At 49.1% G+C, this 12,282-nt stretch overlaps 2 protein-coding genes and 1 pseudogene across 3 annotated transcripts; 2 read left to right on the top strand and 1 right to left on the bottom strand.

Moving 5' to 3' along the window:
• Window positions 1–770: 770 nt before the first annotated feature.
• Window positions 771–2,514, top strand: LOC101780615 (UDP-glycosyltransferase 88B1). The gene has a single exon (XM_004957949.2). The coding sequence runs from the start codon at window positions 915–917 to the stop codon at window positions 2,352–2,354; it is 1,440 nt and encodes a 479-aa protein (XP_004958006.1). The 5' UTR covers window positions 771–914; the 3' UTR covers window positions 2,355–2,514.
• Window positions 2,515–2,985: 471 nt separating this feature from the next.
• Window positions 2,986–8,358, bottom strand: LOC101779942 (serine/arginine repetitive matrix protein 1). 2 transcript variants are annotated; one of them, XM_004957947.4, is made up of 6 exons: window positions 7,138–8,358; window positions 6,902–7,035; window positions 4,639–4,747; window positions 4,413–4,539; window positions 4,273–4,336; window positions 2,986–3,733 (listed from the first exon to the last, which is right to left on the bottom strand). In XM_004957947.4, exons 1-6 carry the CDS (start codon window positions 8,242–8,244, stop codon window positions 3,340–3,342), a joined length of 1,935 nt encoding a protein of 644 aa, XP_004958004.1. In that variant the 5' UTR covers window positions 8,245–8,358; the 3' UTR covers window positions 2,986–3,339. The 2 variants fall into 2 exon arrangements, with proteins under 2 accessions (XP_004958004.1, XP_004958005.1); XM_004957948.4 differs by having other exon boundaries at window positions 7,219–8,358.
• An 867-nt stretch (window positions 8,359–9,225) lies between these two features.
• LOC101779562 lies at window positions 9,226–12,246 on the top strand (annotated as a pseudogene).
• Window positions 12,247–12,282: the final 36 nt, after the last annotated feature.

Raw genomic sequence — 12,282 nt, 5'->3', positions numbered from 1 at the left:
TTATTTACCGAGAGGCTAGTGTTCAGGATAGTTTTACAGCAGATGGTTAATTAGTGAGCTATAGTCTGATGTGGCATCAGACCATCAGTATTACATACGTGCCTAACAAGAAAGAGTTAATTCAAGCGGCAAAGCGTGCGCCATGGACATTGCCGTCGTCCCAATTATGACTTGACCTTGCAAGGCACAACCCTCGACCAAGAGAACCATAGATCAAGGACTCGGATACATGGACAAACGTAGGAATAATTCATATGTACAGGGACATTAAACCAAACCATCGATGATGTCACGTGAAACAGGGACATTAAACCAAACCAAGACTCCAGCACGATGGCAGGACAAAAGGGGGTCGCGTGTTTATGCTCGTTTAAAGAAAATACAATGATTTCATCTAGTTGATGTCATTATTGATATCACGTGAAACAGGGACATTAAACCAAACCAAGCCCTTGTTTATTTCATCCCTAACTCCCAACTTTGGCACTATGCAAAAAGAAGATTCCCATCACATCAAACTTGCGGTACATGCATAGAGTAGTAAATATAGATGAAATTAAAAACTAATTGCACAGTTTTGTTGTACTTTGCGAGACGAATCTTTTGAGCCTAATTAGTCAATGTTTGAACAATAATTCACAAATAAACGAAACGCTACAGTGTGCTACAGTGCCAGCACACTAATTTGACACCTCCCAATTTAGCCAACTAAACAAGGCCCAACACTCCAGCACGATGGCAGGACAAAAGGGGGTCGCGCGGACCTGTCGCGGCTCGTCCTATCCTCAATCATATAGATTTTTGCCTTTTCTTGTCTAACAGTCCACAACATCTCCTTCCCCGGGAAGACGGGAAGGCGAAACCTAGTGCCGACTGCCGGCACCGAGAGCCACGCCCAGAAAGTAAAACAGGCCATGGAGAAGACCATCGTCCTGTACCCCGGCCTCGCCGTCAGCCACTTCGTCCCCATGATGCAGCTCGCCGACGTCCTCCTGGCGGACGGCTACGCCGTCGCCGTCGCGCTAATCGACCTCACCCTCGACCAAGATGTCGCCCTCGCCGCCACCGTCCGCGGCGTCGCCTCCGCCAAGCCGTCGGTCACCTTCCACACGCTCCCTCGGATCAAAAACCCTCCCACCCTCAAGAGGGGCGTGGAGTTTCTCCTCGGGTACTTGGAGATGGTCAGGCGCTACAACGAGCACCTCCGTGAGTTCCTCTCATCCATGCCTCCCCGGAGCGTCCGCGCGGTGATTGTGGACGCGGTGTCCATGGAAGCGTTAGACGTCACGAAGGAGCTCGGGGTCCCGGGCTACACCTTCTACGCCATGAACGCCTCCGCGCTCGCGGTGTTCGTCCAGCTTCCGTCCATGCGCGAGGAAGGCCAGCCAAGCTTCAGGGAGCTAGGAGACACCCCTCTCGACATCCACGGCGTGGTGCCCTTACCGGCTTCCCACCTCTGCGCTGAACTGCTCGAGGACCCGGAGAGTGAGATCTACAAGGTGATGATGAACTTCATGTGCAGGAACACGGAGGCCGACGGCATCTTGGTGAACACGTTCGCTTCGCTGGAGGAACGGGCGGTGGGAGCTCTCAGGGATCTGCAGATTCTTCTTCCCGGCGGCAGCGAGCGCAGGATGCCCCCGGTGTACTGCGTCGGGCCATTGGTCGCCTCGGGTGCCGGCGCCGAGGCAGAAGGCAAGCACGAGTGCCTCGCGTGGCTGGACACGCAGCCAGAGCGCAGCGTCGTGTTCCTCTGCTTTGGGAGCATAGGCGCTGCCACCCACTCGGAGGAGCAGCTCAGGGAGATCGCCGCCGGCCTGGAGAGATCCGGCCACCGGTTCCTGTGGGTGGTGCGAGCCCCTCTCCGCGCCGGTCCGGGGAGGCCGTCCGAGCCGGACGTCGACGCGCTTCTGCCGGACGGGTTCTCGGAGAGGACCAAAGGTCGTGGGCTCGTCGTCAAGCACTGGGCGCCGCAGGTGGAGGTGCTCCACCACAACGCCACGGGCGCCTTCGTGACGCACTGCGGATGGAACTCGGTGCTCGAGGGGGTCAAGGCGGGCGTGCCGATGCTTTGCTGGCCGTTGTACTCCGAGCAGAAGATGAACAAGGTGTTCATGGTGGAGGAAGCAGGGATCGGCTTGGAAGTTGTTTGGTGCCAACAGGGGCTGGTCGAGGCCGGGGAGGTGGAGGCCAAGGTTAGGCTGGTGATGGAGTCCGAGGAAGGGGAGCGGCTCAGATCGCGAGTGGCGGCGCTCAAGGATGCCGCGGCAATGGCCTGGAAGGATGGCGGATCATCGCGTGCGGCGTTCGCCCAGTTCTTGTCGGTCGTGAACAACCTTGGACGTGACACGTGAGACGTGAATAAGGTCGGTAATGACCGCAATGGGAAACTGGGAATATTACTGAATGCAGTATTGCAATGTTAATGACCGCAATGGGAAACTGCTTTTATTTTATGCTGCGGTAACCTTTTTTTTTAATAAAAAGAACTCTGTGGTACCTTGTTAGCATCTACGGAATATTACTGAATTTTTTATTTTTGAAATGTATGGAATGTTAATGATTTTTTTTAAATGTAACTGAATGCAGTATTGCATGTTAAAACTGTGAATGATAATAACAGCCAGTCGCCTGAGTCAACAATGGTGTCTCGTTGGATGAAGATGATCCAACAGTCTACACATCATCTTCCTCCTCTACCAAATCAGCACACCGCTGTCTGCGTTCTTTCAGCGATTCTTCTCTGTGCCACACGCCTGTCCCCGCTTCCCAGTGTCGCCTGACCACCTCCATCAACAGCGGTGTCCTCCATGTATGATGTAACCATGTTGCCATCACCCCGCCCCAACTCTTGCCACCCATGACCAGTAGCATCGCCGCCGCCCCAACTCGCTCGAGTCGCATGACAGAACAAACATGAAACCACCCTCACATGTCAACAGTAACATTCAAGCTCAACTGAAGAGTGAACACTGAAACCACATCTAAAAATAGCCAGCAAAAAGTAATCTCCCCTTAATTAACGGCAGTACAACCATTCCATGATTTCCATCATCTCTCGGCAATGACAATAAAGTCATAACCATATGTACAACGATGTTTAACATAATGACTTCCGGATCAAAGATGAACATGAACAACACATGAAATAAGAATCCCCATGTCACAGAGCTAAAATCAATGGCCTTACAGGCCGATAATCTCGCTAAATCAGGCAACCTACCCTCTACCAAATTCTGACCATATCATACACCTCTTCAGGCTACAGAATGAATGTCAACTTGAGCTCCAACCTGAAAGATGAATGCATACCTGCAACTGGAGCTACATCTTAGGTGATTATGTGGAGACGGTTTCCGTCTGGGCAGCAGATAATCTTCCATTACTCTCTGGTGCAGGTGAGCTATGAACCTGAGCATCCTTCACTCCAGAATGATTGCCTGGAGCATGTAGTTCATCATCTGAACTGAGCTCTTCAGACTGTCCAGAAGGGGATGCGTATATCAAGTTCAGCGGCGCATCACCGCAGCCACCAAGCTCAATTGAAGGGCAAGTAATGCTGCCATCCTCATGGACAGACTCTTGCTGAAGCAACCTGTTCTTGAATTTATCTTCAGGGGTGCTGTCTGACATGTTTCCTTCACGTATCTTGTGACAGCAACTTAGGCACAGCTTAAATGGGCATGCCGGGCAGCATCTCAGGAACTGGCTCGCTGAGAGCTTACAGTTATTGCTGCTTTCAAAATAAACATTCAATAAGATCTCTGGTTAATAAATTTGAAATTGAAACAAGATGGCAGCTGCAATAAACAAATACACGAAAAGGCAGCATAAACACAACAAGAGGCATATATAAACAAAAGAAATGCGTAAACCATGATGTAAACTTTTTTTTAAAAAAAAAACTGAGCTCTCCCTAGGATGACTCAATATAGATGCTTCAATGCAAAAGCACCATGAGGGTACAATAACTCTTTCAGCACATCTAATGTTAGATTAACAGGCGAAGGTAATAGAGTTGCCTTGTTTTACGACATGAACAGGTGAAACAGAACTGACACAACTAGAACAGTAATGGTACTTAGCTAGTGATAACCGCACGCAGATTAACATTTGCATGACCAAAGAAATATTTAACCATTCATATAATATGCAAGATTGATACGTGTCATCCTCAACATAACACAAAGTGAAGGGAGAAAACTGATTAAATTGAGATACATGTTACTAGCTTGCATGTAACTGATAGCAACATAAGAGATTAGAGCTTACCAGTACAGTGACTCGCTCTGGCCATTTTCAGCAACCTGGACTCGAACATCAGATATCTTTGTTCCTAAATAAGAGCAGACAATTAGGTCATAATAGAACCACAGAGGTCTGGTTTGAAAAAAAGAATAGCACAAACAAACCTTGTATTTTAGCTTCTAATTCCAATTCATCAAGCTGTTCCTGGTCAAGTTTTACAGGTAAAAGCTTGTAAAATTGATGGTTGGAAATTTTTATGCTGAGTATCTTCCCCTCACCACTTGGTGATTCCTGGAGATCCAAGATATAAACACCAAAAAATAAATATAAAACAAGAAAATGGCATTGTCAAATTGCTCACACTATGGTGAAATTGAAAAGAAAGACCACCTTACGCATAGCACCCTTGGTTTGACCAAGGGCACATTTTTTACAGTCGCAGAGACCACGGCAAACTGGACAGCGGGTCTTTATATCCTTCCTAGTGATCCCAGAATACCTATAGTGTACAAACAGTAAGGGCCAAAATTTATTAGACCAGAATTTACAACTACAAAAAATGGGTGTATCAAGGATCTGAGATCTAATTAACCATCACTTGATATGAAATCCGATGATGCATGCAAACTCAACATGACCTACTGAAGAAGTAATTTCCACAAGTTATCTCAAATCTAAGTTGAGCAATTATTTATCAGCTTGCAATTCTCCACCAATAACCTTCAGCAATCAAGTAACTTTATTGAGAGTGATTAATTCTATATCCTTGTATTAGAGGAACTATCTTTACTGTACACTTTTAACTCCCAAGCATGCACCACCATTAACTAAGTTACTGCAGGTAAGTAATTGTAGGCATTACAGAACAAATACATAAAATGGTACAAATGCATTCATGTACGAAGAGTCAAAATCAAAGATGATAAATCTCTTGATACAAATGTTGACATAAAGAAGATGAATAGAAATGGGGTCGAGCCTGGTCTCAAAAAAAAGATGAAGTTGACATTTCAATAATTTTACTAATATTTTCTAACACTGAGCTCTCTATGGGGAGAGGAGAGATTATGATTCTAATCTGTATGATTTAGTGATTTAGTTTGACTTCGAAACAATTCCTACAAAGTTCCAAGAGCAGTTCTCCCTCCAAACATGTGCTGAGTATGGTAAGTCACAATAAGATGTTCACCAGTTAATTTTAACATTCCCGAGGCAGTGGGGATCATTAAATACACTTAGGAGTACTTCAAATCCAGAGCTTAAGCAATACAAAATATTGTGAAGTTAGTGTTAGAAACTAGCACTCTAATGATCAAACAGCCATTTGTAGCCTAAAGAAGACCAAGTAGGTTAACCCTTAAGTTATGGATGTTCATAGGAAAGCTTAAATCCCCATGAAATATACCATTCCTCAATGTACTTAACATAAGACACCACTTGAGGGGAAAGTAAGCATAGAAAGGTCAGAACCCATAGGTCTAAATTTCTGAATATAAAAATGCAAACAAGCAAGAAAACAAAGTGATATCACAAAAAAGGTGCTTAGTGATAAGTAAGAGGACAACACCCATGGCCCACTCAATGTTTATACAGATGAGTAGCTATAACAGAAGGTAAATAAGTAGGTCGAAACATTAATATGCACAGAGACCATACTGCTTTAGTATAGGCACATTTGCCACTTCAGTGGCCTGCAGAACTCAGGTTCATTTTTTTAAGGAAGTTGAATTGTTGGCAATTGGTTAGGGGAATCAAATTGAGTACATCTAAAATTTATATAATCCTACCCTTTTCCTATCTCTGATTATCTATCAAACAACGGTTATTATATATTATAGAACAGCGAAAGAACCACTGGAACATTACCTCTATGTTCACATGGCAACATCTTTGCCTCATTCACAATAATACAAGGAAATGATTTCACTTAAGTTTTCAAGGATAAATCTAAGTTAAATATCACAGGTTGTATCCCCAAATATGAAAGAGATATTTAAGCATAAAAAACCTCCAAAGTAATTGGGGGAAAATGAGGCACAGTGAGGGTCCTTAAATCAGATACTGATTAGCCAATATACAAATTAATCAACTGCACACAAACAATGTCACTGTTTGAAACAATCTCAGAGCAAAATGAAATATGATTATTCCCTATCTTAAGCTAAGATCATAATCACTAAATCCAGACTAAACAAAGAACAATATCATATAGTGCTGGCAGTCTAGTTCAGGTTATCACAATTCCCAATTATATGCAAAATAAAGCACGGAATAGCATGAATACCTAGAGAGAAATGAGCACAGGGCACAGCTCATGACTAAGCAACTATTTATCTCCAGTATCCACTTCCTCCTCTGTAATCACTAACAAGATGTAAAAGCACACAGACCTAAAACCAATGATCCACATGTCAATGAAATGCCTATCCCTCATTCAGGTACACCTCTTCAATCACTACAAGCTAAATAGCATGGAACGTGAAACTAAAAACAATCTCCTATTTATTAAATTGCAATCAACCAAGTTCTCATCGCCTGATAGTTGAAAAGTTGCTAAGCATAACTTAATCGTAACTTCCTGAATCACTGATGCAGCAATATGCAAGAAGAGTATGCATGCTAATAACGCAGCAGCAACGAGTCAACGACTAACCATTTATTAATGCAGCTGTTGCAGAAGTTCTTCTCACAATTCTTGCAGTTGGCAACGCGTGCTGCCTTCGTCAACCCGCAGCGGTGACATGTTCTTGGTATTGGCTTTGTCATACTCATCGCACGAGGAACAACCTAATGCCACACAATCGTCAGTAATAAGCAAAGGCTCAACACAGAACTAAACAACACATATCAAACTACCAACTGTGAACAATCAAAGATTAGCTCATTGACCTTCACAGGACCAACAGGCAATGGCTCAGCATTCTTGGAACGATAGCACCGGCGAATCGGTGCAGGAATTTCTACACCAACCTTCGTTGTCACAGGCGACGATAGTGCTGCAGGTCCACTGCTACCTGGAGAGATCGTCATCAATCCATTTGGGAGATCCCTGGTCTGACGGTCACTTGTAGTTGCCTGAGGCGACGCCGGTGTATTAATGCTCTTCCTGCCCTTCCTCTTGTTCTTCTGCCTCTGGAGAGCAACAGCAAGGACCTCCCCATCCGCTGGCAGCTTCTTGCTCTTGTTGGCCTTCGCGTAGTGGTACTCACAGAAGCTGACAGTTGGCAGAGCTCGGCCTGAGCAGCGCCACTTCTTCCCATCGCTCCGGCGGCACCGGAGGTGGTCTGGTGGAGGCGGTGGAGAGTCGCCACGCTCCCCCGACTTCCGCCGACGTCGGCGGCGCGAAGGCGTGGGGGTCTCCTCCTCCGCTTCATCATCCTCCGGAGTCGGGTCCGGAGTGGCCGCTCGCTTACGGCGGCGACCGCGTGACGGAGGGGATGGAGGAGGGGACTCCTCCGCAGCATCACCTTCGGTGTCGGAGTCCTCCGCCGCGTCTTCATTCTCGACGCCGGCCTCAGCGGCTTCCTCTTCACTCTCGCCGTCGGTCTCGGCGGCTTCCGCTTCATCCCCGCCGTCAGACTCCTCCGCTTTCGCCTTCGGATCAGGAACCTTGGCATCTGCTTCGCGCTCGGAGCCAGTCTCGTCGCCTTCGTCATCCGAGGCATCCGAGGCGTCAGCTTTCACCTCCGCCTCGGCGGCTGGCGCTTCAGCCTTGGCCTCGCCGGCTTTCGCTTCCGGTTCGGTGTCCATCCCCTTCGCTCCGTTCTCCCCGGCTTCCTCCTTGCCCTCCGCATCCATGGACTCCGCGTCGCTCCCAGACTCTTCCTCCTTGGAGTCCTCGCTCTCGGCGTCGGCCCCCTCCTCCTCCATCTTCGCGTCCCCCGCCTCGACCTCGGACTCGACGGCTTCCTCTACGGGCTCCGGCTCGGGCTCGGCGGCCTTCGCCCTCGGCATGCCCCTCCCCTTCCCCTTCCCCCTACCGCGGCGCGGCGGCATGGCAGCTGCGGCGGCGGCGGCGGCGGCGGGCTAGGGTTCCGGCGAGTCGGCGGGGTCGGGATTGCAGATCGGAGTGGGGGGGAGTGGTGCGCGTGTACTGGCTGGCTGGCTCGGGGAGAGGGACAGAGGCGCGGGGTGCGGGTGGGGTTAAGAGGGTGTGCGGGGAGGTGGGTCCCGCTCCCTGACAGCGTCAGAGGGATATCGTCGGATGCGAAAGCTTTAACGGGGCGGTTACTGGCCGATTCGAAAGCAGGAGGAAGTTATTCAAGGCCGTGGTGGGCTGCGCGGGGGAGCGGCTCGGCCCGTGGATTTGAGATCGGGTGGCTGAGATTGTACGATGTGCATTGATGGGAGATCTTTTTGTTTTTCGTTGAGGAATCATTTATGGGACGGTGAATTTCTTTTTCTTGTTTGAGGAATTCATTTATGGGCGAGCCAGGCGTGATCTGGACCGTGTTAAAGCTGGATCAAACGGTGGTACGGAGAGTAAACAGTTTCCTGATTCGAATCCACCTTGTCTTCCTGTATGGGCCGTGATTTTGTGGCACCCGACCATCATCCATCGTCATCATTTAGAGGGAGGGAGGGATGGAAAGCCCATACCATTCAAAACGGAAGAGCCCACTGAATTGAGGCCTTGCTGAAAACCCAAAGCCCCAGACCATCCGTCATCATGCTCTCGTTTCCTCTCCATCCACGCGCGCTCGCGGATGGGGATGGGGTGGCCGTTGTTTCAGACCTGTTCGCTACAGCTTCTAAACCGGTTGAAAAGTTTAAAATGACTGATTTGTTTTGAGAAAAAAATATTGTTTGGTGGCTGATAAGCTGGTTGAATAAGCTGAAACGAAAAAGTCTCCGAACTTCCACTTACCGACCACTACAACTGCGTCGGACTCTGCTCGCGAGCCAAGCGGTGCCGGACAGCGGGCGCCCGTTGCGTCCTGGGCGGCCGGCGGCGTGAGGGCCTCACGGTGAGGCGTGATGCACCCGCGCACCGGACGGCCGCTGTTGCATGCCGTGCTGCTGCACACACACGACGCGAGGCATCACCTTGCACCACCGCAGGGGAGTGGGCGCGGACGCCCGGCCGCTGGTGGGTGGTGGCGCCTGGTGAATAATGCTCACCGCACGCGCCACGCGGTGGTAATGGTAACAGGATGAGTACGGGAAACTGGATGGAGGTTGGACGCAGCGCGACACGGTCACAGAAGCTGCAGCCGCGGAGGAGGACAGAGATCATTCCAGCAACAGCAAGCAACAACGCGCTACGTTACAATTCGCTGGAAAACCAAAGGCTGAGAACGAGCAGAGCCCACGCTGAGACTGAAAAGAGTGAAAAGTACGAGCAGCAGCAGAATTCTTGTACTTCGATTTGGCGATGTCGATGCATTCTACAACGCGGAGCAGAATTCTATAACTTGACAGATGGGAAATGTTTCTGTTCCTTGGGAAGTGACTGGAGTGCAAAGTGCATGCCCCGGCGTTGTCCCAGCTTGGCGATTCAGCGTATTCGGATTTCAGCTTTTTTTTTCTTCCTGTTGCTCCTTGTGAGTTCTGATTATCCTAAGTGAATATTCTAGTAATTTTTTTGGTTGATGATCTGCTGCTGGTCGTTGCACTTTCTTTTTAATTGTTCTTTACTAACAAACTCTGTTGTTAAGCTTTCTTTATGCATTTTTTTACGTCACTGCTCATTTCTGCCACTTCCGATGTCCTTATTACCGCCTCTGCTTTTTGGCCCTCTGATTAGAACTTGTTTCTTGTTCTATAGGGCAACAAAGGTGAACTAAGCATGGCAAATGGTGAAGAGGATCACTACGTGCCGGCAGTTCAGGTTTACATCGGTTCCTCTCTCCTCAAAACTCCTCTCGGAAGCTACTTAATCGTTTAACCATCAATCACAGAACATCTGTTTCTCCAACCATGTTACCGGCCAGGGAAAATATTTGGGCATTTTCATCTGCTGGCTTCTAGGAAACGGAAGCCTCTTCGGGTTCAACAGCATCCTCACAAATCGAAGATTACTTCATTTACCTGTTCCCTGTATACAAGCTTTACTACTATTTGTTCTCCTTTTTTTCTGATAGAAAACGGATTTTCTTTGATTGATCCTGACTCCTTGTAAATTCAGAAATATCATCCAACAAGGGTTCTTACTCTCACCTATCAGCCGTTTGTCCTCACCATATCTGCTGCGGTTTTCACGTACCATGAGGCAAAAGTTAACACTAGGCTGCGCAACTTGGTTGGGTACACGATGTTCTTCTTGAGCTCCCTTTGCGCTGGTCATTGTAAGATAAAATTCAGTTATACGCTCATTGTTGAGGATCACAAATCCCATCCAAACTTTTACCAGTCCTCTATGTAGTAGCTTGATCTTGCAGCTTCAGGAAGAGGTGGAATTGCAGCCTTCATCGGTGTGTGCGCAATTTTAGCGGTGTTTGGCATCGCTGAAGGGCATGTGGAAGGCGCAATGATAGGAGACCTATCCTCGATGTGCCCGGAGTTCATCCAGGTGTCTTTTTATTCTGCCCATAATCTTAAAGGATTTCCCTTTTCTCTGAGACAATGGACTAAACTATCTGAATTCTTCGCATCTAGTCTTTTTCTGCCGGCATGGCTGCATCAGGTGCGATAACGTCTGCACTGAGGCTCGTCACAAAAGTTGAGAACTCAAGAGACGGCCTTCGCAAAGGAGCTAGCATGTACTACCCTTTACCATTTGCAAAACCTTCAGCTCTGAACTTATGCACCAAAAAAATAAAAAACAGTTTTGAGCGTGATGTATGCACTTATCTACTCACCTTTGCAGTTCTCTTCGTCTCGATTTCATGCTTCTTTGCGCTGCTATGCTTCCTCCTGTACGCCTACGCCTTCCCATAGCTACCGATAGTGAAGTTCTACCGCTCGAAAGCCGCTTCAGAGGGATCACTGACCGTCATGGCAGACCTTGCCGCCAGTGGCATTGGAAGGCACCCAAATTCATCGCCATTGGTACCATATCCACTTGACTGGCAGTGTTGTCTTCAGTGACTGAAAACATTTGCCTTACGGCAATTCATTTCGAATGGACCGATGCCCCCAGGTTGAAGAAGGCCCTGCTCCCCCTGAACGCCTGAGCAACAAGCAGCTCCTGGCGCAAAACGTGGACTACGCACTGCACGTGTTCCTGATCTACTTGCTGATGCTGTCGATCTTCCCGGGTTCCTCGCTGAAGATGTCGGATCGCACAGCTTGGGTTCCTGTAGGTTACTGACCATCTCAACCTCTCAATCGATCTCCACCTGATTCCAGCCGGGCACCGCCGCACCGGCACATCGCTTCTCGGTAGGTCTGCTCAAACATCCTGATTCCTGAGACCAAAATGATGCAGGTACTCGCTCGTCCTCATCGCGAGCTATAATGCCTAGGACCTGATCGGGCAGTGCCTGCCGCTGGTCGGACGCATCAAACTGACGTCTCGGAAGGGCATCTGGGTCGCGGTCCTCGCCCGGTTCGCGCTGGCCCCGCGTTCTACTACGCCGGCAAGCGCGGTGGAGAGGGCTGGATGGTCGCGCTGGCGTCGGCGCTTGGGCTGAGCAACGGGTACCTTACCCTCTGCGTCCTCACGGAAGCTCCCAGAGGGTACAAGGTTAGTGTCGTGATTGGCAGAGCAGAGACTTCCGGTGCACATCGCATGTCCTGTCGGACGCTGGCATTGAATTCTGATGCGTGCCCGCGTGGCTGTGCAGGGGCCGGAGCAGAAGGCTGTGCAACTTGCTCGTGTTCTGCCTCTTGGCGGGCATCTTTGCCGGGGCTGTTCTTGACTGGCTCTGGCTCGTCGGCAGAGGATGGTGATCGGCCGTGGCCGGCGGATCGCGCAGGCCACGCATGTTCCCGTGTTCCGGCTCTGCTTGACGAGCCTCGGCGATCCATGCGGCTCCTGGGTTGCGCCAGCACATATTCGGCATGTGATGCTGCTTCTTGCCGGCAGACCGGCCTACCGGTAATTTCAGTGGCTCAGTGCGAATGGCAAATGGCAGCCGTGTTTAGATCTTT

The sequence above is a fragment of the Setaria italica genome, chromosome II, assembly GCF_000263155.2.
Source record: "Setaria italica strain Yugu1 chromosome II, Setaria_italica_v2.0, whole genome shotgun sequence".
In the NCBI taxonomy this organism is placed as follows: Eukaryota; Viridiplantae; Streptophyta; class Magnoliopsida; order Poales; family Poaceae; genus Setaria; species Setaria italica.
This window is presented reverse-complemented; position numbering and strand designations above follow the sequence as displayed.

What these genes read in the sequence shown, in the direction of transcription:
- LOC101780615 (XM_004957949.2), top strand. Translation starts at nt 915, where the DNA reads ATGGAGAAGACCATCGTCCTGTACCCCGGCCTCGCCGTCAGCCACTTC.
- LOC101779942 (XM_004957947.4), bottom strand. Translation starts at nt 8,244, where the DNA reads ATGCCGCCGCGCCGCGGTAGGGGGAAGGGGAAGGGGAGGGGCATGCCG. An exon ending in AACAGCTGCATTAATAAATG is followed by an intron (nt 4,748 to 6,901) that starts GTTAGTCGTTGA and finishes TGTACACTATAG; the next exon opens with GTATTCTGGGATCACTAGGA. An exon ending in ATTAGAAGCTAAAATACAAG is followed by an intron (nt 4,337 to 4,412) that starts GTTTGTTTGTGC and finishes GCTCTTATTTAG; the next exon opens with GAACAAAGATATCTGATGTT.